The sequence below is a fragment of the Mustelus asterias genome, unplaced genomic scaffold, assembly GCF_964213995.1.
Source record: "Mustelus asterias unplaced genomic scaffold, sMusAst1.hap1.1 HAP1_SCAFFOLD_1420, whole genome shotgun sequence".
NCBI lineage: Eukaryota > Metazoa > Chordata > Chondrichthyes > Carcharhiniformes > Triakidae > Mustelus > Mustelus asterias.
In genome coordinates this window covers 61,867-89,143 of record NW_027591365.1, presented here as the reverse complement: position 1 = coordinate 89,143, position 27,277 = coordinate 61,867, and the positions used below count along the sequence as shown (strand labels likewise).

The following is a 27,277-nucleotide window of genomic DNA, read 5'->3' as shown; positions in this document are numbered from 1 at the left end:
CTCACACTCCCTCCCCGTCTCTCTCTCACACTCCCTCCCCGTCTCTCTCTCACACTCCCTCCCCGTCTCTCTCTCACACTCCCTCCCCGTCTCTCTCTCACACTCCCTCCCCGTCTCTCTCTCACACTCCCCCGTCACACACACTCCCGATCTCTCTCATACACACACACCCCCAACTCTCTCACACACACACACCCCACCCCGAATCTCACACACACTCCCCGTCTCTCTCTCACACACACCCCACCCCCGAATCTCTCACACGCACTCCCGTCACACACACCCCCGACTCTCTCTCACACCCCCCGGTCACACACGCTCCCCATCTCTCTCTCTCACACACACACACCCCCGCCCCCCACACACCCGTCACACACACACTCCCCGTCTCTCTCTCTCTCACACACTCCCCGTCTCTCTCTCTCTCACACACTCCCCGCCTATCTCTCTCACACACTCCCCGTCTCTCTCTCTCACACACTCCCCGTCTCTCTCTCTCTCACACACTCCCCGTCTCTCTCTCTCTCACACACTCCCCGTCTCTCTCTCTCTCACACACTCCCCGTCTCTCTCTCTCTCACACACTCCCCGTCTCTCTCTCTCTCACACACTCCCCGTCTCTCTCTCTCTCACACACTCCCCGTCTCTCTCTCTCTCACACACTCCCCGTCTCTCTCTCTCTCACACACTCCCCGTCTCTCTCTCTCTCACACACTCCCCGTCTCTCTCTCTCTCACACACTCCCCGTCTCTCTCTCTCACACACTCCCCGTCTCTCTCTCTCACACACTCCCCGTCTCTCTCTCTCACACACTCCCCGTCTCTCTCTCTCACACACTCCCCGTCTCTCTCTCTCACACACTCCCCGTCTCTCTCTCTCACACACTCCCCGTCTCTCTCTCTCACACACTCCCCGTCTCTCTCTCTCACACACTCCCCGTCTCTCTCTCTCACACACTCCCCGTCTCTCTCTCTCACACACTCCCCGTCTCTCTCTCTCACACACTCCCCGTCTCTCTCTCTCTCACACACTCCCCGTCTCTCTCTCTCACACACTCCCCGTCTCTCTCTCTCACACACTCCCCGTCTCTCTCTCTCACACACTCCCCGTCTCTCTCTCTCACACACTCCCCGTCTCTCTCTCTCACACACTCCCCGTCTCTCTCTCTCACACACTCCCCGTCTCTCTCTCTCACACACTCCCCGTCTCTCTCTCTCACACATCCCCGTCTCTCTCTCACACACTTCCCGTCTCTCTCTCTCACACACTCCCCGTCTCTCTCTCTCACACACTCCCCGTCTCTCTCTCTCACACACTCCCCGTCTCTCTCTCTCACACACTCCCCGTCTCTCTCTCTCACACACTCCCCGTCTCTCTCTCTCACACACTCCCCGTCTCTCTCTCTCACACACTCCCCGTCTCTCTCTCTCACACACTCCCCGTCTCTCTCTCACACACTCCCCGTCTCTCTCTCTCACGCACTCCCCGTCTCTCTCTCACACACTCCCCGTCTCTCTCTCTCTCACACACTCCCCGTCTCTCTCTCTCTCACACACTCCCCGTCTCTCTCTCTCACACACACTCCGTCTCTCTCTCTCACACACTCCCCGTCTCTCTCTCACACACTCCCCGTCTCTCTCTCACACACTCCCCGTCTCTCTCTCACACACTCCCCGTCTCTCTCACACACTCCCCGTCTCTCTCACACACACTCCCCGTCTCTCTCACACACACTCCCCGTCTCTCTCACACACACTCCCCGTCTCTCTCACACACACTCCCCGTCTCTCTCAGACACCCCACCTCCGTCACACACACTCCTCCCCGCCGTCTCTCTAACACACCCCAGACTCTCTCACACACATACAACCCCCACCGTCTCTCACACACACACAACCCCCACCGTCTCTCACACACACACCCCCGTCACACACACTCCCTGTCTCTCACACTCCCCGACTCTCTCACACACATACACCACCCCCCCCGACTCTCTCACAGACACCCCCCACCCCCGACTCTCTCACACACACACTCCCCGTCTCTCACACACACACACTCCCTGTCTCTCACACTCCCCGACTCTCACACACACACACACCCCCCCCCGACTCTCTCACAAACACACCCCCCCCGACTCTCACACACACACTCCCCCCCCGACTCTCTCACACACACTCCCCGTCTCTCACACACACTCCCCGTCTCTCTCTCTCACACACTCCCCGTCTCTCTCTCTCTCACACACTCCCCGTCTCTCTCTCTCACACACTCACCCCCACTCTCTCTCTCACACACACACTCACCCCCTCCATCTCTCTCACACACACACTCACCCCCTCCATCTCTCACACACACTCACCCCCTCCATCTCTCTCACACACACACTCACCCCCTCCATCTCTCTCACACACACACTCACCCCCTCCATCTCTCTCACACACACACTCACCCCCTCCATCTCTCTCACACACATACTCACCCCCTCCATCTCTCTCACACACACACTCACCCCCTCCATCTCTCTCACACACACACTCACCCCCTCCATCTCTCTCACACACACACTCACCCCCTCCATCTCTCTCACACACACACTCACCCCCTCCATCTCTCTCACACACATGCTCACCCCCTCCATCTCTCTCACACACACACTCACCCCCTCCATCTCTCTCACACACACACTCACCCCCTCCATCTCTCTCACACACACACTCACCCCCTCCATCTCTCTCACACACACTCACCCCCTCCATCTCTCTCACACACACACTCACCCCCTCCATCCCTCTCACACACACACTCACCCCCTCCATCTCTCTCACACACACACTCACCCCCTCCCTCTCTCACACACACACTCACCCCCTCCATCTCTCTCACACACACACTCACCCCCTCCATCTCTCTCACACACACTCACCCCCTCCATCTCTCTCACACACACTCACCCCCTCCATCTCTCTCACACACACACTCACCCCCTCCATCTCTCTCACACACACTCACCCCCTCCATCTCTCTCACATACACACTCACCCCCTCCACCTCTCTCGCACACACACTCACCCCCTCCATCTCTCTCGCACACACACTCACCCCCTCCATCTCTCTCGCACACACAGCCCCCGTCTCTCACATACAGCTCCCCATCTCTCTCACCCACACATGCCCCGTCTCTCACACACACACGCCCAACCCATCTCTCTCACACACACCCAGTCTTTCACCCACACTCCCCCGTCACACACACACACACCCACACACACACACATCCCCAAACCCTCCGTCTCTCTCAGACACCCCCACACACACAAACTCCGTCTCTCTCACACACACACACTGTCTCTCTCTCACACCTGTGCACACACCGTCTCTCTCACACATGCACACCCCCTCCCGCACACACACGCCCCCCCCGCACACACACGCCCCCCCTCTCACACACACACACACACTTGCCCCCTCTCTCACTCACACACACACATTCGCCCCTTCTCACAGTCCGAAAGATGTGCTGCTTAGGCGCATTGGCCGTGGTAAATTCTCCCTCAGTGTACCCAAACGTAACTAGTTGAGGTGACTGAGAACCAGTGGATGTGGTTTATTTAGACAAGGTCTCACAAAACAGACTAAAGTTTCAAAGTTTATTTATTCATGTTACAAGTAGACTTACATTAACACTGCAATGAAGTTATTGTGAAAATCCTCTAGTCGCCACACTCCGGCGCCTGTTCGGGTACAGTGAGGGAGAATTTAGCATGGCCAATGCACCGAACCAGCACATCTTTCGGACTGGAGGAGGAAACCAGAGCACCTGGAGGAAACCCAAGCAGACTTGGGGAGAATGTGCAGACTCCACACAGACAGTAACCCAAGCCAAGAATCGAACCGGTTCCCTGGCACTCTGAGGCAGCAGTGTTAACCACTGTGTCACCGTGTCACTTTAGAGCACATGGGATTGCAGGTAATGTCTTGAGATGGATGGAAAGCTGGTTAGCAGATAGGAAGTAAAGAGTTGGCATAAATGGGCCTTTTTCGGATTGGCAGTCAGTAACTAGAGGGGTTCCGCAGGGATCTGTGCTGGAACCCCAACTGTTCACATTATATATTAATGATTTGGAAAAGGGAACTGAATGAATTATCTCCAAACCTGCAGAGGATACAAAGTTGGTTGAGAGGGTGAGCTGTGAGGAGGATGCAGAGATGCTTCAGCGTGATTTGGACAGGCTGAGTGTGCGGACTGCATGGCAGATGCAGTATGATGTGGATAAATGTGAGGTTATCCACTTTGGGAGCAATAATAGGAAGACATTACTTGAATGGGTGTAAAGTGAGAGAGGCGGATACTCAATGGAGTCCTCTTGCATCAGTCACTGAACGTAAGCATGTAGGTAGGTACAACAGGCAGTAAAGAAGGCAAATGGTATGTTGCCCCCGATAATGAGAGGATTTGAGTACAAGGATAGGGATGTTTTGCTGCAATTGTATAGAGCATTAGTGAGGCCACACCTGGAGTATTGTGTGCAGTTTTGGTGTCCTTATCCAAGGAAGGATGTCCTTGCTATAGAGGGAGTACAGCGAAGGTTTACCAGGCTGATTCCTGGGATGGCAGGTCTGTCATATGAGGAGAGACTAAGTCAGTTAGGATTATATTCACTGGAGTTTAGAAGAGTGAGAGGGGATCTCATAGAAACTTATAAAATTCTGACAGGGTTAGACAGGATGGATTCAGTAAGAATGTTCCCTCTGGTGAGGGAGTCCAGAACTAGGGATCATAGTTTGAGGATAAGGGGTAAAAACTTTAAGAACTGACGTGAGGAGAAATTTCTTCACCCAGAGGGTGGTGAATGTGTGGAATTCACTCCCACAGAAAGTAGTTGAGGCCAAAACGTTGTGTGATTTCAAGAAGAAATTAGACAAAACTCTTGGGGCTGAAGGGATCATGGGATCAGGGGGAAGGGAGGTAGGGATATGTGCACCAGGTGGCCTTGTTCTGATTGGCCTATTTGACTGGAGTAGGTACTTTTGAAACTGATCGGTTGTTCCGTTTGCAGCGACGCACGTGCACGCAACACCCCCGATTGGAGACAGAATGATATAAAAGCGTCCAGGCATAAACAGAGGAAACAAGCTTCACTCAAAGCAACATGCAAAACACACACACTGGCGCGCAACACACACACTGGCGCGCAACACACACACTGGCGCGCAACACACACACTGGCGCGCAACACACACACAAAACACACTAACACAACACACACACACGCAACACACACAAAATGCACCTTCTCATGCAACACACACACAAAACGCACACACAAAACGCACACTCCCACGCAACACACACACGAAACGCACACTCTCACGCAACACACACACACAACACGCACACTCTCACGCAACACACACACACAACACACACACTCTCACGCAATACACACACACAACACACACTCAACACAAAACGCACACTCTCACATGCAACACACACACAAAACGCACTCACACAACACACACTCACATGCAACACACACACTCACACAACACACACATACACGGGGCAGAGTAACATAGCAAACAAATTACAGCCCCAAAACCTTGAGGCTTTGGTCCAAAAATTCCACATTTGGATGAGGTATCTCGCTCCCAGACCACACTAATCTGTATTATTTACGCACTGCACAATTACAAGTTTATTCCACATTCTTTCCTCACATTCTGCAGTGACAACAATTCTTTACGGTGTCACAATAACCTCGTTGGTGTCATAGCAGCTTTCTCATTACATCACAGCAGCCTCGCTGCCCTAACAGGCCAACTGTTTCCACAAACAATATCTGTAACTAACAACCCCTCACGTAGCTCGGAGCCTGCACCACACTTCAGCAAAAAAATAGAGGATCATAAGGGAAGGAATATCTGCTGCGATTGGGAAGAGCAAATTTAATTACATGACAGGTACGCCAATATCCTGCAGAGTTCTCAATCTCACAGCAGCACTTTGAATGCACCATCCAGAACCAAGAAGCATGAATAGTATTTATTACAATGCTACATTCCAATTCTAACCTGTAACAGGTGAGTGATGTCACTAAATTAATAATCTAAATTTAACAGGTGACAAGAGTCATTCCAGTTAGCTTAGCTATCATGCTATTAGGACCAGATTAGAACAGCTCTCTTGGGATGCCACATTGGAAATGCCTGATTGCCATCCCGTTACATATTTCTATCAATCCCACCTGCAAACGAGAAGCATTTATTCACACTGTCAATAATTCAGCAACTTGCTCTTGCTTGCTCCTAATAGTCGGTGTCCTCAAGGTCCACATTTATAGTATAAGTCACGTGACACAGAATGTAGATTTAAGCACTACAAGCAACACACAAATCGCATGGCTTAAAGCAACATTACTGCTCACGTCACAATTTAATGCCCACCATTTGCAATGATATCTGCTGCCACAAGAACATTAACAGGACTCCCGAAGAATATAACTGTCCAACATAAAGGCAAAATCCTGAGACACTGAACATGTGAAATAAAAACAAAGCACTGGAAAACCCCAGCAGGTCTGGCAGCATCTGTGGAGAGAGACGTCCTGTGCTGAATGACTCTTCTTCAGAACTGAAGGGGGTAGAAAGTGATGGGTTTTATGTTGTTGAAGGGGGAGTGGGAGGTAGAACTAAAGAGAAGATCTGGGATAAGATAGAGGGTGGGAGAGATTAAATACCAAAGATGGCGTGAAATAAAAGGCAAATGGAGGTGTAATGGTTGTAGTAATGTAATAACTCCATGGAGGAGAAAGTCCTGTCACCAAGTTACTTTATTTACACCATACATCTGTGCACAGCCAGCTCTCCAGTTGCTCCCTGCTGAATGCAGGCTGGGAGTCTGACACACCTGCTTTAAATAGGGAGCATGAGACTTCCTGATTTAACCATCAATTAAGACTCATCAAGCGTGTCTTTTCAATACCAACCAAATAAACTAACTCAAATTAACTTTGGGACAAATTAAAAGGGGCAGCTCCCCAAAAGGAAGGGGGAACAGCCCGAACCAAAAACAAAGTCGAAAGGAAACTTAAAACATCAAACCAAAAGGTGATTATCAGGGTCGATAATACACCCCAGCCCCTGCGGTGCCCAGCGGTCGCGGAAGGCGTCAACTGCGCCCGTGGACACCGCACGCTCCCTCTCCAGGGACACCTGGCTGCGAATGTAGCCGCAGTAGAGGGGCAGACAGTCAGGATGGACGGCCCCGTTGATCGCCCGCTGCCTGGACCTATTGATGGCGCGTCTCGCCAGGCCCAGGAGCAGGTTCACGAGGAGGTCGGCATCCCGACCCGCCCCTCTCCGCGCCAGGTGCCCGTAGATCAGGAGCGTGGGACTGAAGTGCAAACAAAACATCAGTAAAAGGTGTTTCAGGAAACCAAAAAGGGTGTGCAGCCTAAAACACAGAACGTAGACATGGTCCACGGACTCCACCAGGCCACAGAAAGGGCAGTCTCGGGAGCCCGTGAACCGGAAAAACCTACGGTTGTACGGCACTGCTGCGTGCAGCACCCTCCACCCCAGGTCCCCAAGATAATTGGGGGAGATCCCTCCGTAGAGGGACCTCCACTGGGGACCTCTGCCGCCCGGCGGCAACAAGGCTCGCCAAGGTGTATCCGGGTGACTTCATACTCTAGCAAGCCAACCTCATTAGCCTGGCTGAAGTCATCACAAGTAAACAAACAAAGCATTGGTCCTGGTGAGTGTGAATGACAGAATAAAGATCAATTCGGTCTGAAAGCAAAAACATCAAAACAAGATACATACTGGCATTGGGAAAAGCAAAAGAATCCAAGTGGGGTTCACAGTCTGAGGCTGTTGAACTCAACGTTGAGTCCTGAAGCCTGAAAAGTGCCTAATCAGCAGGTGAGGTTCTGCTCCTCCAGCTTGGGTTGGACTTCACGGGAATGTTGTAGCAGGCTGAGGAAGTAACACGCTTGCTCCCACGCTCACATTTCTGTCCTCAAAACGGTTAACTCTGGCCAGAAGTTTCTGGTCGTTCGTGACCCACTGCCACCGCAAGCGAGGACGGAGAACTTGGCACTGAGCGAAATCTCCACTCACTGCAGCGGTACCGGAGAATCCTGCTGGTGTGAACAGCTGGAAAATTCCCGAACAAAAACAGAAAATGCTGGAAAATCTCAGCAGGTCTGACAGCGTCTGTGGAGAGAGAATAGAGCCAAGGTTTCGAGTCTGGATGACCCTTCATAAGAGTTCAAATTTTGGCCACTGTTTCTCTCTCCACAGATGCTACCAGACAGTATAATTGCCTCCCTCTCTGTGATGTACTCACACCCCTGGGTATAACACAAGGAAATCAGAGACTCAAGGTGCTGCCATAACCCCTTGGCAGTGATTTGTTTAGTGTGATAGACAGGTAGTTAACCACGCGCACCAACATGTTCAGGCAAACTTGTAGCTTCCATTTCCAGAAATCAGGATTCTGAATTGTGTTTCAAGAAGCCACAGTGCTACTTCACATCAAAACAGCTCAGAAAGAGTTAATGCCAAGTTTATTGAACATGTTAAAACTGCTGGCATTACAATATTTAATTTCAACACTATTCAGGAAATGAAAATCTCTGAGGAACCATTGAAGTGTCATCTTTAATATACAAGAGAAAAAAGGTCTTTTGCACTTACCCTATCTTTGTGAACAGCTTCCCTTGGGCATGGAGGAAATTCAGGATAAATCTTTTATTCAGCTGTTTTTTGGGGAACGGTGGAAGGCAAGGAAAGAAAAAGGGAGAGAGAAAGAGAGACAATTAATCTACTCGCAGCATGTTCTTATCAGCAGTCAGCATCAGGGACGGAGGACAGCATGACCACAACTCAGTGGCAAGAAGCAGATGCTAGAACAGGGACGTGCCCACAGTCACACAGGCCTGCAGCTCCTGCCAAGGCTGTGTCCATGCTCAGCACACTCAGCAGACTGCCTCCCTCTACTGGAAACAAAAGGCGCACTGTGTACAAGTGTGCATTTCCCAGGGACCACCAACAGGCCTCACTCAGCTTTGGGCCTATTTGACAACAGGGGAACAAGGTTGCATCCAAAACTTTTATTGTAAATTACACTAAAAATGTATTAACCACCCTACAGAAAACAGGTGTATTTCACAGGTCAGGGCTGCAGTTAATAACCAGAAGACAAAATCGTATTTACTCTGTTCAGTATTTCACCCAATGCCTCACACACAGTTCTCCGAGCCCGCAACCTCCCACCACCATCCCCTCCCCTGCCCTCGCCCCTACCTCTCCACACAACTAATAAATGATTCTCCCAACAATGCCATGGTGCAGCACAAGTTCAAATCTCAATGTCAGCAAATCAGCAGGGGGTGGTGTAAAGTTAAAGTTTATTTATTAGTCACAAGTAAGGCTTACATTAACACTGCAATGAAGTTACTGTGAAATTCCCCTAGTCGCCACAGTCCGGCACCTGTTCGGGTCAGTGCTCCTAACCAGCACGTCTTTCAGACTGTGGGAGGAAACTGGAGCACCCATGTGTAGTTGGGACAGGGAGGCATCACGTAAAGGCCTGTATAGGGTGATGGAAACAGCCAGCATCCCGGGCTATTCACCATGGACTGATTGTGACAGAGCCTCAGAAAATGAGATACATCTCCTGGATTACAGAGTGGGACCCAGGCAGATGCAGGAATGGATTGCGGTGGATGGAGGCAAGATAGAGTAAGTGAGGGAGTGTTGATTTCCTACTCCAGCTCTGAGTAACAAGTCACTCTGCCTCGGGGCTCGCAGGCTCTGTCAGCAAATAGCAGAAGCCTGCAAGACTGCCCCACTTCCCCCGAAGAGACAACTCTGAACAGCACAAAGAAATTAGAAACACACTACTGTCACTTTCACATTTCATTTCAAAATGCATGTATAACACACACACACTCCTGCTTATGGGTTCTGTGTTTCAATCATTTAGAAGAAGCTCAAACAGCTGGTAAAACGGGCAAACATTCCGATTACAGCCTCCGCTTTGAACTCAGTGCCCCATGAACTTATCTCCACAAACACAGTTCAGAGTGTTCCTTAACTGGGCCAGCTCACCAAAGCTCAAACACATTGCTTCTATCGCAGAGCAGTGTATAACAGGACAAGACCGAACAGTATTTATTACAATGACATTCAACTAGGACTGGTACCAATTTGCACAGTTTAATTGCTAAAACCACAATTAAACAATGCATCATCAGTAAACAGGCCAAAAGGTCAGCCCTCTGTCCCACCACTCCCACTTTCACAATGCCCTAAGTCCCAATGTTCACTTAAGCAGAAAATTCTGATGTTGGTAATACAGTGTGCCGAACAGAAGAAGCATAAACAGCAAATTTATGTACTGAGTCACTGGACCATACAGATTAGAAGGCCCAAGATAAGTCTGTGGTGCATTAGCTGAGCTGTGGCAGTGAGACTTGGTACTTTAATTGGTCTTGATGGCTGTGGGCTAGAGAAGGCCACGTCAGCCATTCCTAGACTCCCACTCCTGCCGGCTGATTCAGTTACCCACTGCTGGAAAGTAAACATGCTGGAGATGGTCAAGTGGATCATATGGAGAGGGAGGGAAACAGGATAATGCTCAGCAGGTGAACAGTTTGCCAGCACTCAAAGTCTGGGTGATGAAATGGCCCCTTCGCAAAATACCAGAGGGCATTGAGCAGCAGCGGAACCCACTTCTTCAGGGGAAATGGGGAGAAAATAGGCAGAAAAAAGCAACAGCCTGCTTTAAGGCCATTTTAAGTACATTGAAACATAGAAATGTAAAAATGAGGAGCAGATGGTGGCCATTTCGCCATTCCAGCCTGCTCTGCCATTCATTATGATCACGGCTGATCATCAAATTCAATATCCTGTTCCCCCCTTCCCCCCATTTCCTTGATCCCTTTAGCCCCAAGAGCTACATCTCATTTCTTCATGAAATCACACAACGTTTTGGCGCAACTACTTTGAGTTAGTGAATTCCACACATTCACCAGCCTCTGGGTGAAGAAATTTCTCCTCACCTCAGTTCTAAAAGATTTGCCCCTTATCCTCAACACCATGTCACCCATTGATGTGGGGTGGCACGGTGGCAGAGTGGTTAGCACTGCTGCCTCACAGTGCCAGGGACCCGGGTTCGATCCTGGCTTGGGTCACCGTCTGTGTGGAGTTTGCACATTCTCCCCGTGTCTGCATGGGTTTCCTCCAGGTGCTCCGGTTTCCTCCCATAGTCCAAAGATGTGCGGGTTATGTGGATTGGCCATGATAAATTGCCCCTTAGTGTCAGGGGGACTATCTAGGGTAAATGCATGGGGTTATGGGGATAGGGCCTGGGTGGGATTGGGGTCAGTGCAGACTCGATGGGCCAAATGGCCTTCTTCTGCACTGTAGGATTCTATGATCCTGTTAAAAATTCTATGATTCTAGGTCAGGCTGGACATCTAAAGTCACTATTTTCTAATAAAAGCCCTCAGCCCCCAAGAACAGCACCGTCACATGCTGCAACAAACTCGATGGGACAACAAGGTACATTAATTCAAGAATCACAGCCATGCAGTGAGAATCAGCTCCAATCCCATCAGTCTACTTAGTTTCACTCGGATCATGAGGCGTGGGAAAGAGACCAAACTAAAAAGCCGTTTAGTGTGCATTCTCAGGCACGTTTACATTTAAATATAGCTGACAATGAATGAAAGCAGCAAAGGGGAGGGGAGGGTTGAAAACACACCACTTTCCATTTTGTTCTCGGCTTAATAAGGAGTATGAGGTGAGGCAGGTGGTAGATTGACTCACATGAACTGCTATGTACACTTGGCTCCAACGTGCAGCCTCACCACCGCTACAAGGATCTTGTCACGTCGCTGCACCACATTTACAACCAGTATGTGGTTTTGTGTTTAACCAAGCCAACTGCAACCTGGCACACACTGGTCGGCGACAACACTATGAGTACACTGGAAACCAACAGCACTTCTTGAAATGACTCGTGGTGATCTTACCACTTCAGAAGTGGTTTGAATGACCGGGTCACAAAGTGCACAAACTCAGCCTGTTTGTGACACCAGTCAAATCATTACAACATATAGTACCCTGCACTTCCTCAGCTATGATTAGATTGGACTTTTCCACAATCCACCATACAATAACCCATTGGTTGCTGAACAGGGTAACTCATGGTGGAAATGGGCTTGCTTTACTTGAGCAAGGTGATAAAGCAGTGAGTGAGTTACTTAGGGGCACAGGTCTACAGGCATTCATTATCGCAGATAGATAATCAAATTCACTTGTCAGCTTGGCAGTCGTAGGTGTTCTAGTAGGTGACAAGTGGCAAGTAACATCCACACCACACAAGTGCCAGGCAATGACCATCTCCAACAACATCCTTCCTGACATGCAATGGCATTAGCATCATTGAATAATAACATTCTGGGATTACCATTGATCAGAAACTGAACCAGACTAGCCATAGGACACAGCAGGTCAGAGGCTAGGAATCACGTGACGAGTAATTCACCTTCTGACTCCCCAAAGCCTGTCCACCATCTACAAGGCACAAGTCAGGAATAGAATACTCTCCACTTGCCTAGCTGAGTGCAGCTCCAACAACGCTCAAGAAGTTTGACACCGTCTAAGACAAAGCAGCCCGCTCGATCAGCACCCCATCCACAAACATTTACCCCATCCAACACCAACGGACAATGGCAGCCATGTGTACCATCTACAGTATGCACTGCAGGAACTCACCAAGGTAATGCATTTTGGAAGGTCTAATACAGATAGGAAATATACAGTAAATGGCAGAACCCTTAAGGATATTGATAGGCAAAGGGATCTGGGTGTACATGTACACAGGTCACTGAAAGTGGCAGTGCAGGTGGAGAAGGTAGTCAAGAAGGCATACGGCATGCTTGCCTTCATCGGCCGGGGTATTGAGTTTAAAAATTGGCAAGTCATGTTGCAGCTTTATAGAACCTTAGTTAGGCCGCACTTGGAATATAATGTTCAATTCTGGTCGCCACACTACCAGAAGGATGTGGAGGCATTGGAGAGGGTACAGAAAAGATTTACCAGGATGTTATGGAGGGCATTAGCTATGAGGAGAGGTTGGAGAAACTTGGTTTGTTCTCACTGGAACGATGGAGGTTGAGGGGCGACCTGATAGAGGTCTACAAGATTATGAGAGGCATGGACAGAGTGAATAGTCAGAAGCTTTTTCCCAGGGTAGAAGAGTCAATTACTAGGGGGCATAGGTTTAAGGTGCGAGGGGCAAGGTTTAAAGGAGATGTACGAGGCAGATTTTTTACACGAGTAGTGGGTGCCTGGAACGTGTTGCCAGGGGAGGTAGTGGAAGCGGATACAGTAGTGACTTTTAAGGGGCGTCTTGACAAGTACATGAATAGGATGGGAATAGAGGGATATGGTCCCCAGAAGGGTAGGGGGTTTTAGTTAAGTCGGGCAGCATGGTCGGTGCAGGCTTGGAGGGCCGAAGGGCCTGTTCCTGTGCTGTAATTTTCTTTGTTCCTTAGGCAGCACCTTCTGAACCTGTGACCACTACTATCTAGAAGGACAAAAGCAGCAGATACCTGGGAACACCCCCACACAGACGGTGCACCAATATCTCCGGGACTGCAGCGGTTCAAGAAAGCAGCTCACCACCAACTAGATGGGTAATAAATGCTGGCCTAGCCAGTATAGCCAGTGACGGTCACATCCCGCAAATGAATTTTAAAATAAATTGTGGCAGGGATCAGCGTCTCCTCTTAACAGTCACAAAGGTGCAATTCCAGCAAGGGTCATTGAGCTAGCTCAGCGATCCTGGCTGATTGTACTGTGGAGAGTTACTCAGGGGTACACAGTAATGGTTGTCACTCTACTCCCACCACCACCCATTCTCTTCATGAGCCAGCACATCACAAAATGGGTTTAACACTATGTCAATGAACTGCAGGATAATTAGTTCAAACACTAGACGACACAAACGCTAGTGTCATGGCCTTAAGGCATGAAAAAGACTATAAACTGTTAAAATAGAACCTTACTTTTTTTGCTTATTTAAGAAATGGACTTTGCTGAACCAAAAGCTGGCTGCTACAGGTCATATGATTCACAGGCTACAGTTTCCAGAAAGTTCCAACAGCAGTTACAGGATATAAGTTCAACTTTCATCCTTGTGGAATTTCACAACTCTTTTGTAAGCACAGACCACAATCAATGAAATTAGCAGATAATCTATCTCCCCAGCCTGGTCCTATAAACAAAGAGAGAGCCAAAGATGTGCGGGTTAGGTTGATTGGCCATGCTAAAAATTGCCCCTTAGAGTCTTGAGATGCGTAGGTTAGAGGGATTAGCAGGTAAATATGTAGAGATATAGGGGTAGGACCTGGGTGGGAGTGTGGTCGGTGCAGACTCGATGGGCCAAATGGCCCCTTTGTGCGCTGTAGGGATTCTATGATGAGACAGCCATCAAAACTCATTAGGTAGGAGCGACTAGGGGTGGAGAGCAGGGCCAGCGAGGAATAGAGCATGAGAGCAGGGCCGGCGAGGGACAGAGCATGAGAGCAGGGCTGGTGAGAGACAGAGCATGAGAGCAGGGCTGGTGAGAGACAGAGCATGAGAGCAGGGCCGGTGAGGGACAGAGCTGAGAGCAGGGCCTGTGGGGTGTGGGGCACAGGGCCTGCGGTTGGAGGGTGGGTGGGGGGGGTGGCGGCGGAGGGGGTGGCGGCGGAGGTTGGAGAACGAGAACAAGGCCCGTGCATGGTGGAGGGGGTTCAGGCCTCCGGAAGGGAGCAGTGGCAAATGCAGGGGGGCCTTGGAGAAATGCAAGTGTGTGAGAGATGAGGGAGTGATATTGTGTGAGAGGTGAGTGCACGTATGAATGACAGTGAGATGGTATGTGTGAAAGTGTGCGAGAGAGAGAGATATGTGTGTGCGTGAGTGTGTGTGCATGTGAATGTGTGTGCGCACGCGTGCGTGAGGGAGTGCGCGTGAGTGCATGAGTGTGTGTTCGAGTGCGTGTGCGCATTCCAACAGCACTTTTCCCATTTGAACCAAAAAAGTTATACTCCCTTTAAAAATGACAAAAAGACTCAAGTATGTTGAGTTATGAGAACTTTTTAATTGTAGTAAATGGACATAAAAAAATTATAAAAGACTTCCATAAATTAGTTTTTGCATGTTTGTACTTACTGAGCAAAAATAACCATTATTTTGTGGTTTAGCTCTTCAGTACAATAATAATATTTCTCAGGTGTTCCTTCAGTATTGTTGGGAGTTGAAAAGCATTGAGTGGTTGGAAAAGCAGGAGACCCTGCCCTCAGGTGAATAGTGGACTTTTACCTGCAGCACACGGACAGTGCATGTTAGCCTGTAACTGACTCACTCATGGGCAACATCACATCACCAAAGCTTCTAACTTTTGGAACATTTTAACATTACATTTCTACACTCACAATTCAGTCTGCTGTTTAACTTCTCGTCAGCTGACAACAAAGCAGGACTCCAGGCTGACCAAGAGTCTTCAGTAAGTCTAAGCCTCCATGACACCTGGAGATTCCTGTCATTGCCTGCTGAACAGACCAAGTCTCTGTATACTAACCTCACCTTGCTGTATCAGCATCAGATTTAAAGGAATCCCACAACCCTTGCTTCAGCTAACTGAACCTGCCTGAACTGTAACTGTGAACGAACCCTCACTGGACGCTGACTTCCTGGATTCTGGTAATAACATGGGCGGCACAGTAGCACAGTGGTTAGCACTGCTGCTTCACAGCTCCAGAGACCTGGGTTCGATTCCCGGCTTGGGTCACTGTCTGTGTGGAGTTTGCACATTCTCCTCGTGTCTGTGTGGGTTTCCTCCAGGTGCTCCGGTTTCCTCCCACAGTCCAAAGATGTGTGGGTTAGGTTGATTGGCCGTGCTAAAAATTGCCCTTAGTGTCCTGAGATGCGTAGGTTAGAGGGATTAGTGGGTAAATATGTAGGGATATGGGGGTAGGGCCTGGGTGGGATTGTGGTCGGTGTAGACTTGATGGGCTGAATGGCCTCTTTCTGTGCTGTAGGATTTCTATGAAAATATCAATGAATTCTATAAACTGATATCAATATCTGTTTTTTTTTTTAAGTTATTCGGAGTTGTAAAAACCCCTCTTTCCTACTTTCCTATTGCATGCTTGTGTGTGTATGAAGTTGCGGCCATTCCCCAGGTTTAAATGAATGAATAAACAATACTTCTGATTTTATTCGAAAGAGAGTTTCCTGCGAGTCACTCTAAAAATTGACTTCTCAAATCAAGGGTTTGGTGAAATATGCCATAGCCTATTTCAAACATCTGCTTACAGACAGATGGTGAGAAATTAAACGGGTTCAGGTTGACCTCTCTCCCCTGTTCAGAACACTAGTATCACTGGGAATTTGGCAGAGTTTTCCTTCATGCAGTTCTTTTTAATGCAGCTGCTTGTGGGCATTGATGAATTCTTGTATCCAACAAGACATAAGAGGTCATCTCTGGTGCATGATGCTTGCACTCTACATCAAGCAAGCCTGAATCAGATAGGAACAATGTAAACGGAACTTTAATCTATCTTTAAAGTTCTCTCGTGACTTCCCACTCCCACTCTCCCCCAACCACAGAGAAGCACCCTCTACACCATTATGATAGCATTTTGCCTTTTACCAAACCAACCATTCTCATCTGCCTCTCTCAGTGAAACATCTTTCGATTGGTTTGTTTTGTATTGTGGGCCTGAGCTTAGATTGACCCAGGCATTACTCACTTTGGCTCCTTGTAACCAGCAAAGAGACCCTTTTACTGTGAGATTGGTATCACTGGGATGTTGCGAAAGGTGAATCCTAATGACCTTTGCCACACAGACTCCAGCATAAAGAACAACACATGCTTAGGAATCAGAAGAATGTATTAGGTGTGTGATTTGCATGGGATACCGTGCTGTAGACAAACATGCTCAGCCCAAGTTGCCAATGTTTGCTCGTGTTGTACCCCATTCGGATCCTTTCATTTGCAGGACGGAACAGAATGGAGGCAGAGTGAAAACCAAGAGCTTTCTTTTCCATCAGTTTCAGTGCTATTGAGATGCAGCTGGTTCCACTCAAACCAGAGAAACTTAACAAACACTCCTGTCACAAACATGAGCTTCTCCTGAACAGCTACTGATGCATTTTTACATCTTTTGCTTTGTTCGTCTAGATTGCAGAGAGCTATGAGAACATTGTCGCTTTCACCAAATAAATAACCCTCCCCTTATCTCCTCACCCCCAACCCCATTCCCCACCAGACAGAATCGAAGCCCCATGCTTTTTGGTGGTCTATAATTTTACCATGAACAGGTGACCTCGCTCTCCTGCAACCAGAACAACAACAATAAACTTGTGATCTCCTTTCGAAAGATTCCACACCTTATTTATTTGCACCTCAATCAATGTTGATGCAAACATGACAAAAAAGATTTCCAGCTTCCTTGGATGCCTCTCAGTCAGTAGGAATAGGCAGCTTTCTGAACTTGGAGAGGTCAAAGCTCCACATTAGGCTCAGGTATTGAGGCAACATTGTGGATCCCATTAAGGGTGAAAGGAGAAAAGTTTAAAGGGAATATTAGGGGGGGCTTCTTCACGCAGAGAGTGGTGGGAGTGTGGAATGAGCTGCCGGATAAAGTGGTAAACGCGGGGTCACTTTTAACATTTAAGAAAAACTTGGACAGGTTCATGGATGAGAGGGGTGTGGAGGGATATGGTCCAAGTGCAGGTCAGTGGGACTAGGCAAAAAATGGTTCGGCACAGACAAGAAGGGCCAAAAGGCCTGTTTCTGAGCTGTAATTTTCTATGGTTCTAAGGAGCCAGTCACTGAATGGGAGTTTATCATTTTGAAATAACAACTCCATGCAACCTTGAGGCTCTGAAAACAATGGATGAAAAACTATACTCAATTTCTGAGAAGTCACCAGCACAAAAAAATCCCCTCCTCTGTGTATCTGATCAAAGCAGGTAACTACGCTTATTTCCTGCTTCAGTGGTTGAAACTGGGTGAAATGGTAAATAAGTAAAGGAACTGAAGTCAGGCTGAGGTGGGCAATATAATCACAGGGGTGTAATTTCCAAGATTCAGATATTTCGTGTCAGCTGAGAGCTTCTGAATGATATGCCTATTCACGGCCCTCAGAACAATCCACTACAATCCTGGAAGGCAGACTAGTGTTATCCATCCAGCCATCACTGGAACATCACATCAGTAAAACAACAACTTATTAAGACAGGAGGAGGAAGACACTAACTTCAAACAGCCAGTTCCTTTAGCGACCTCTGCTGCTTCTTCACATTCAGAACTTTCAGGCTACATCAGATTCCTTCTCATTAGTCGGTGGCACAACAATGTCAGGAACATATTTAAACCACTTTTAAACAAAAGGATCACTCATGATTTCAGATTTCATGCACCTTTTCTGCAGTAATTAAGTCTCAACAGCATCATCCAGGACTATAAAACAGCTTTCAAATCTAGCCCAGATTGCTCGGATGAAAAGTTCCTACTCTGACGGGTAATGCAGACTGGAATTGAGTTTGGAGCAAATTCAACCAAGTTTTAGTGGCAATGGACCAAAGCATAAAAGTGCCTTAAATTTGACAAAATTGGTAATGAGAGCCATAGAATGAGTGGTGGGAAATGGGAGGATGCTACAGTTAAGCACTGAAACATTTGGCACAACAAAATTCTACAAACAAGGAAATAAATGACCAGGTTAAAAAATTAGTTGTGATTTTATTAGAGATAAGTGTTGTGCAATAGTCATGAGATATTTTAAATTCATGTTGCCCAGGAAGAAATGCCGGATCCTATTTGCAGCACCTCTGACAGTGCAACCCTCCCTCACTGAAGTGCTAATTTAGTTTAAGAGCTCAAATCTCTGGATTGAGACTTGAACAAATAACCTCTGACTGAGAGGTAAGAATGTTACCCACTGAGCCAAGGCTAACACTTTGAAAGACAATTAATTTACTCAGTCACTTTAGACCTGTGCCACAGGTTTGTTGGCATGTCACTGAGTTGTGCCCAGGTGTAACACAGGTCACACACGGAATCCACATAGCGAGGTAGCCTGCACTACGGATACACACTGCTTGCTGCAAGACTGAATCATCTAAAACAAGCATTCCTGATTCCGCTCCTGCTCCACTGGCTCAGCTGGGGCTGCAATTAGGTCACAGAACGTGGTTCAGGTGGTGAAGGAAAGTGGAGAATCCAGCCAGGGTTTCTGATCCTCGTCACTATCAACAATCCTTGCCTGAAAACACTGGTGTGGAAAGTGGGAATCAGATCTGACCAATCCCCGATTCAATAATCTGCTGCCTAAGCTCACAAATGGTCACTTAAGCGAGAGGGCTGCTAACAGTCAGAATCTGTACCCCAGAAAGCAGTCAGCGTCTATCGAAGATGAAGCAGAAAAGGAATAAAAAGGAAGAAAATAGTTAACGAGGTTGAGGGGTTAATGATGCATTACATTGCTTTATGGACTGATTCCAAGGTAGCTGCAGGCAATGCAAGTGCGATCCATGTGATGTGGGTTTAAACTGTTTAGCTTTTGAACATTATACTGAAAGAAAATATATTACCATCTCTATGAATTATTCAACAGAACTGACATTCCCACTAATGACACAAATACACATCAGGTGCTGCTCTAAGTGACTGCTTGTGGACCTGAAGGATGCTAAATAGATCCAATCCCACCAGCAACTCAAACAGTGACTACTCATTCAAGAGTATTCATTAGTGAATACAGCCACTATTGAGCATCTGCTAAATCCAGGGATAGGCAATTTAATGATCCGACATAGTGGGGGAGGGCATGTAAACTATATGATGCATAGAAACCATACAGTGCCGGAGGAGGCCATTCAGCCCATCGAGTCTACGCTGACTCTCCAAGCAGAGCATCCACCCAGGCCCTATCCCCATAGTCCCATGTATTTACCCCGCTAATGGCACTAACCCACCCATATAGGGGCATTAAGGGGAATTTAGCATGGCCCATCCACCTAACCTGCACAGCTTTGGAAATCATAGATTCATAGAAACCCTACAGTACAGAAAGAGGCCATTCGGCCCATCGAGTCTGCACCAACCACAATCCCACCCAGGCCCTACCCCCATATCCCTACATATTTTACCCTCTAACCTACGCATCTCAGGACACTAAGGGGCAATTTTAGCATGGCCAATCAACCTAACCCGCACATCTTTGGACTGTGGGAGGAAACCGGAGCACCCGGAGAAAACCCACGCAGACACGAGGAGAATGTGCAAACTCCACACAGACAGTGACCCAAGCCAGGAATCGAACCCAGGTCCCTGGAGCTGTGAAGCAGCAGTGCTAACCACTGTGCTACCGTGCTGCCAGAGTGTGAGTGGAGTATGAGAGGAAACCGAAGCACCCAGAAAAAACCCACGCAGACACAAGGAGAACGTGCAAACTCCATACAGACAGTCATCCAAGGCCGGGTCCCTGGCACTGTGAGGCAGCAGTGCTAACCACTGTGCCGCCCTTATGAACAATTCAATGTCACATTATGCCTGATGCAAATTCAAATCAGCTCAACCTGATAATTCAACAGGAAGCTCTTGAACATCAGAGGACAGACTCTGGACTTCCATGAGGTCGTATAACTGAAGCATCAGTATACTGGGAAGTATTGATGTCTAAAGCAACCTAGTTATCATTGTTGATAAGTCACTGAAAGCTAACATGCAGGTTGTGCAACAAGTAATTAGGAAGGCAAACGATATGTTGTCCTGACCACAAGAGATTTGAGTATGGATGACTTAGTTCAATTGTATAGAACCTTCATTAGAACACGCCTGGAGTATTGTGTAGTTTTGGTCCCTTACTCAAGGAAGGATACACTTGCCCTAGAGGGAGTGCAGTTAAATTTCACCAGACCGATTCCTGGGATGGTGGGATTGTCCTATGAGGGAAGTAGAGGAAACTGGGTCTGTATTCTTAGAGTTTAGAAGATCATGAGGTGATCTCATTGAAACCTACAAAATTCTTACAGGGTGTGACAGGGTAGATGCAGAAAGGATGTTTCCCCTGATTGGAAGGGTCTAGAACCAGACACGGTCTCAGAATTAGGGATGGATCATTTAGGAGTGTGAAGTGGAGGAATTTCTTCATTCAGAGTGTGGAATCCTCTACCACAGGGGTTTTGGAAGCTCAATCATTGAGTGTGTTCAAAACAGAGATTGATAGATTTCTGGATACGAATATCATCAAGGGATATGGGGATAGTTGGGAAAATGGGGTAGAGGTAGATAATCAGCCTTGATCTAATTGAATGGCAGAGCAGCCTTGAGGGGCTATGTTCCTTTACCAAAGCTTTAGCTCTTATCTAACCATTACTAGACAGGACATAGCTCCATCACAAAATCAACTCCACATCTGGTTTGAGGGCGAGAGCAATCAGTCACAATAACATGCACATACACTTTTAAACACTGCCCCCGTCAAATACATGTGGCCCCAAAATGCTCATGTTACTCAAATCTACCAGTGGGTCCAAAGGGAAAATGGTCTTGTTGTGTTTGGAATCCTTGCTATTGACAGGACAAAGCAACTGTTCTGGCTCTGTCACCAGCACGGTAATAAGACCAAAGTGATGGTTTCCATTCTTTAAGCAGTGAATTCAGTACATAACTGCACTCAGTTAGAAGCTTACCACTTGTAACAGTTCACTGGAACACGACTGCACTTGAACAAAACTGGGCATCCAGCAGAGCTGTGCCTTAAAAATCCTACACAACAGCTGTCTGCTTGTTTAATATGCCATCGCCGAACCAAATTAGGCTTACATTAACACTAGTGCCATTAATCAAACATGGGATGGGTTGCCAGGAAGGCATATACACCAGATTATTTCTGGAATGGATTCTAAAATACAGCTTTGTAGAAATGGTTCAAGGAGTCCTGCCCATCTAATCACTCTCCCTCAATTACTCCAAAGTTAACCCCACTCTCCCCCGATTGCCCCAACATTAACCCCACTCTGAACCTGATTACCCCAACATTAACCCCACTCTCCCCCGATTACCCCAACATTAACCCCACTCTAAATCCGATTACCCCAACATTAACCCCACTCTCCCCCAATTACCCCATTAACCCCACTCTCCCCGATTATCCCAACATTAATCCCACTCTAAACCCGATTACCCCAACATTAACCCCACTCTAAACCCGATTACCCCAACATTAACCCCATTCTCACCCGATTACCCCAACATTAACCCCAGTTCCCCCGATTACCATAATATTAACCTCACTCTCCCCCAATTACCCCAACATTAACCCCACTCTCCCCGATTACCCCAACATTAACCCCACTTCCCCCGATTACCATAATATTAACCCCACTCCACCGATTACCCCATTAACCCCACTCTCCCCGATTACCCCAACATTAACCCCACTCTCCCCGATTACCCCAACATTAACCCCACTCTCCCGTGATTACCCCAACATTAGCCCCATTCTCCCCGATTACCCCAACATTAACCCCACTCTCCCCCAATTACCCCAACATTAACCCCATTCTCCACGATTACCCCAACATTAACCCCACTCTCCCCGATTACCCCAACATTTAACCCCACTCTAAACCCGATTACCCCAACATTAACTCCACTCTCCCTGATTACCCCAACGTTAACCCCACTCTAAACCGAGTACCCCCACATTAACCCCATTCTCCACCAATTACCCCAACATTAACCCCACTCTTCCCTCTGATCACACACATGGCTGAGCAGCTAAACAATTCTGTCTTCTTCCCAATCACTCCAAATAATCACAACTTTCACAATTTCTACAGCTTAATGTAGTCAGTTAGAAATCAGTCTCCCTTCTTCTCAGGATTACCCAAGCCTCTGGACCTGTTGTCAACCTTGGGCTAAGTTAGGAGATGTGGCACCTGATTGTACAGCTGAACTCCCAGCTTTGCTCACTTCCCCACATCAAATCCAGTGCCAGCATCATTTCTTCCACATCCACAAAACGAGCTGCCTCTGCGCCCAAACCAGTCTCTGCCTTCACCATCTTGATGTTTGACTTGTCTGAATATTTACCTAGCTGCATTCCCTGTGTCACACACCCCCACCCCCCCCCCCCCACCCTGTTGCTGCCTAGGTCAGCATTTATTGCCCATCCTCAGCTGTCTTCAAGAAGGTGGGGGTGAGCTGTCTTCTTGAACTGCTACAGTCCATGTGGTGTAGGTACACCCACAGTGCTGTTAGGGCAGCGATGGGCAACCAAGACTAGCCCGCCTTCATCTCAGCGGGCTGCGAGTTTGAAATCTGACTTGTTCACTAACCATGAATCTGAATAAGATTAAATACATTTAATACATACTGAGTATTTCATAAGAAGTTACAGAAAATATTTAATCATTTATATATTAATAGAACGACTATCAATTTCAAACGGCACAACCAAACTAAATTTTTAAGCTTGATTGGACACGGCGTGCACAGCGCTCAGTCAGTGCTGTGAGCAATCAGCACGCACCTCATTTCACTTGCCCTTACAAACAATGTACCATTAAGACTTGATTATCTGTAAAGACTGCATTCCAATCATTATTCTGTAAATTGAGTTTGTGTCTCTGTGCCCTGTTTGTGAACATTTCTCCACTCCACCTGACAAAGGAGCAGCGCTCCGAAAGCTAGTGGCATTTGCTACCAAATAAACCTGCTGGACTTTAACCTGGTGTTAGACTTCTTACTGTGTTTACCCCAGTCCAACGCCAGCATCTCCACATTAGGGAGGGAATGCCAGGATTCTGACCCAGCCAGTGTCAAAAATTATTCAAAATGCCACTGCTCACACCCTCACATCCACACCCAAAGTTTGCCATTCTTTTCCTCCCTGAATTTCAAAAATCAGGCCCAGACTTTCAAATTCACCTGTGGCCTCACCCTGAGCTAGTGATGTGGAGATGCCGGCGTTGGACTGGGGTGGACACAGCAAGAGCTAGTGGCCTCTACACACACCACTTTGAATCCTCACTCCTGACATGAGGGTTTCCCCCCATTCCCCACTCCGTGAGTTCAATAACTGCTGGCTGTTTGATTAACCGCTGTAACTTCCTGGCCAGTATCCTCTTCCTCACTAATCCTTCCTGCTTTCAAAAACCGCCTCGAATTTCTATTTGGTTTCAACCACTTGAACTTTTCCATTTCTCCTCCTGCGCAGTAACACTTTGTTATGTCCAAACAGTGAAGTGTTTTACACAAAATCCACAGCCTTTCCTAATTGCTGCATCTGCTCCCTACAAATATCCCCCAGCTTCCTCTTTGTTTAAACAAAATCCCAACACCTCTCAGGTTACCTGTGAGAATGCCAAGAGCAGTCCAGGCATCAAACTATACACCTTGGTGAATGCAGCTGGCTGGACGATGCTACAAATAATCCCAAGGTATCTGACAAGAGCAAGCAGTACACCAATTGAAAAGACTTCCTAGTTTTGTAGCTGCCACTTAATGAGAAGGCAGCACATTGTACCCAAAATACCTGGGGCACTGCACAGGCTATCAGCAACACAAGAAATCTACTGGCTCCCAAAAAAATAACTGACTAAGTGGCAAAATAATTATAGCAATCAAGTCTTTAAAACAAGGGAAGCCAGGGAGAGCGAAGCTCTGTCTGAGCTAGGGGCTTGGGGAGGGGTTAGAGAGACAATGCTCAGTCCTGAGCAGGGGGGGAACAAGGGACGGGGGACGGGACATGCTCAGTCCGATCCGCTGCCTTCAGTGTGTCAACCTGAACTTTTTAGTCTTGAAAAGGATAAGCTTGCAAACCACAAAGGCACAAGCAAACAAGAGCTTCATTGGAAAGGTTGTTAGAATAGACTGTCCATTTGCCCCCACAAACTGCCAATGATGCCATCAAGACATCAGGTGGATTAGTCCCTTAAAGTGCCCTTGTTCCAACTCGGAACAACACGAACACACAACACTTTCCTGAGGTTTCTCCAATGAAACACATTATAACGTTAACAATCAAAATTCTCAATACGAACAATTGCAGGGGCAGCACGGTGGCACAGTGGTTAGCACTGCTGCCTCACAGCGCCAGGGACCCGGGTTCGATTCCCGGCTTGGGTGACTGTGTGGAGTTTGCACGTTCTCCCCGTGTCTGTGTGGGGTTTCCTTCGGGTGCTCCGGTTTCCTCCCACAGTCCAAAGACGTACGGATAAGGTGCATTGGCCCTGCTAAATTCTCCCTCAGTGTACCCAAACAGGTGCCGGAGTGTGGCGACTAGAGGATTTTCATAGTAACTTCAGTTACTGCAGTGTTAATGTAAGCCTACTTATGACTAATAAATAAAAAATAAATAAACACAATAGTCAATGGTTTAGACGATTCAAAGGACATTGATTTCTGGGTAGTTGTCGGAGAAGCTCAGATGACTGGATGTTGCCCGTAGTGGTCTTCACCAGAGTCACCAGAGTTCAGAGGTTGACTCAGTGTTGAAGTGTTCTTGACCGTGGTACTGTCTTCCCCAATTGTTTCTGGTATGGTCAGGTTCGCAGCAATGTCCAGGTCTTCACTCGTCAGTTTGTTGTGGACTCTCGATTGATTCTGTCTCTGCCAAATTGGTTCAGGTTGCCAAAAGCTGGTCTGTATGTCTTCTCCATGCTACATCGCCTTGAGTTTGTATGATTTAGGAGACCGGTTTGTCTGTGCTAAGTGGTGGTCTAGTTCTTTGTCAATACTTTTTGATCTTTATAAAAACATGGTGTTTGGCCCTGTTCCCGTGTCATATAACCTGACCTTGCTATTTCTTCTTGACAATTTCTTGTCTTGGGCAGTGTAGGCAAAGCTGTGCGTAATTGCTGTTTAGGATGAGCAATGCTGGAGAATCTTGGGTTGGTGAGTGTGCAGCATTTCTGTACATCAGCAGGAATGGGCTCAATCATTTAGACAGTGAACCTTGCTCTCGAATTACCTTCAACAAATGTTTCATCATCTGAACAAACCACTCAGCCAGCCCGTTTGTAGCAGGATGCTAAGGAGCAGATTGGCTATGTTGAATTCCGTTCTTCTTTAAAGAGTTTGTGAATTCTTGCAAAGTGAACTATGGCCATTGTCACTCAAGTTCTTCAGGCTAACCGAATCTCTCACCTGGTCTTTCTATTGTTCTCTCCAAGGACTTTGTCTTCATATGAGCGACTTCAGGCCATTTTGAGTGCATGTTGACCACAATGAGAAATGGCCTGGCCTAATCTATATGAACTCTTTGCCATGGCCCTTCTGGCCATCCCCATGGTTGTAATGGTGCCAGTGACTACAGGTTACGAATTTTTGCACAAGACGAACACATCCCCGCCTTCTCCTCCATTTCAGTATTGAGCTCTGGTCACCAAAACTAGCTATTTCCTTAATCCTTACAATTTCACAGTGACCTTCACGTAGTTGGTTCAATGCACGTTTCCTTAAAAAGTGGAATAATGACTCATTCCCCAGAAGAGACAACCAGCTTGTACAGACAGTTCGAGTCTTCAGGTGACATTTGGCTTCAACTCCAGGATTGATCCCGTGAACTTGCCATGAAGCAACATGCCCATGAATTCTAACAGTAGTGGATAATTTCTGGCAGATTTCTTAACATTTCCTGTGGTCCCAGGAGTGTTATCTACTTGCTCAAGATAGAAAATGTTTCCACTTGAAATGCTTATTGATGACTCATTGGGAAAAGGTAATCAGGAGATTTGACTGACGATATTTTATTGCACGTTTGTATTGACAACAGCAATGCCCATCTTTACATCCTGCTCACTGCCAGAGATGGAATCCCAATATGAGGGTCAAATATCATTGTCAGTGGCCAATGATCTGTTAATAAAGTAAATTTCCTTCCATAAAGATATTGGTAGATTTGATTCCTAAAATGTTTCCTAGAGCTTCTTTATCTGTGCATAGTTCATTCCTGCCTCGCTCAAGGATTTTGATGTCTTCTCTTCACCGTTGGAACCACTGCACCCAGCCCGTAAGGTGATACATCATAAAGCTAAATTCAGATCAAAGTATGTCAGGACTTCCTCACACAGATCCATCCATTTCCTGTTTGACACAATGAGTTGGTTAAAGGCTTAAGAATAGTTGCTGGATTAAGGACAAATCACAGAATCCCTCCAGGGTATCTGGCCCATCGAGTCTGTACCGCAT

The 27,277-nt window shown here is 47.5% G+C and overlaps 1 protein-coding gene across 1 annotated transcript in view; it reads right to left on the bottom strand.

The window, feature by feature from the left end:
• Positions 1–8,666: 8,666 nt before the first annotated feature.
• The window catches only part of LOC144488260 (telomerase-binding protein EST1A-like), a gene marked incomplete at its 5' end in the record, with an annotated part of 79,833 nt that continues 61,222 nt past the window's right edge, over positions 8,667–27,277 (bottom strand). The window contains one exon of the mRNA XM_078206300.1: positions 8,667–8,768. Coding sequence (XP_078062426.1) covers positions 8,703–8,768 — 66 coding nt within the window. The remainder of the gene's footprint in view (positions 8,769–27,277) is intronic.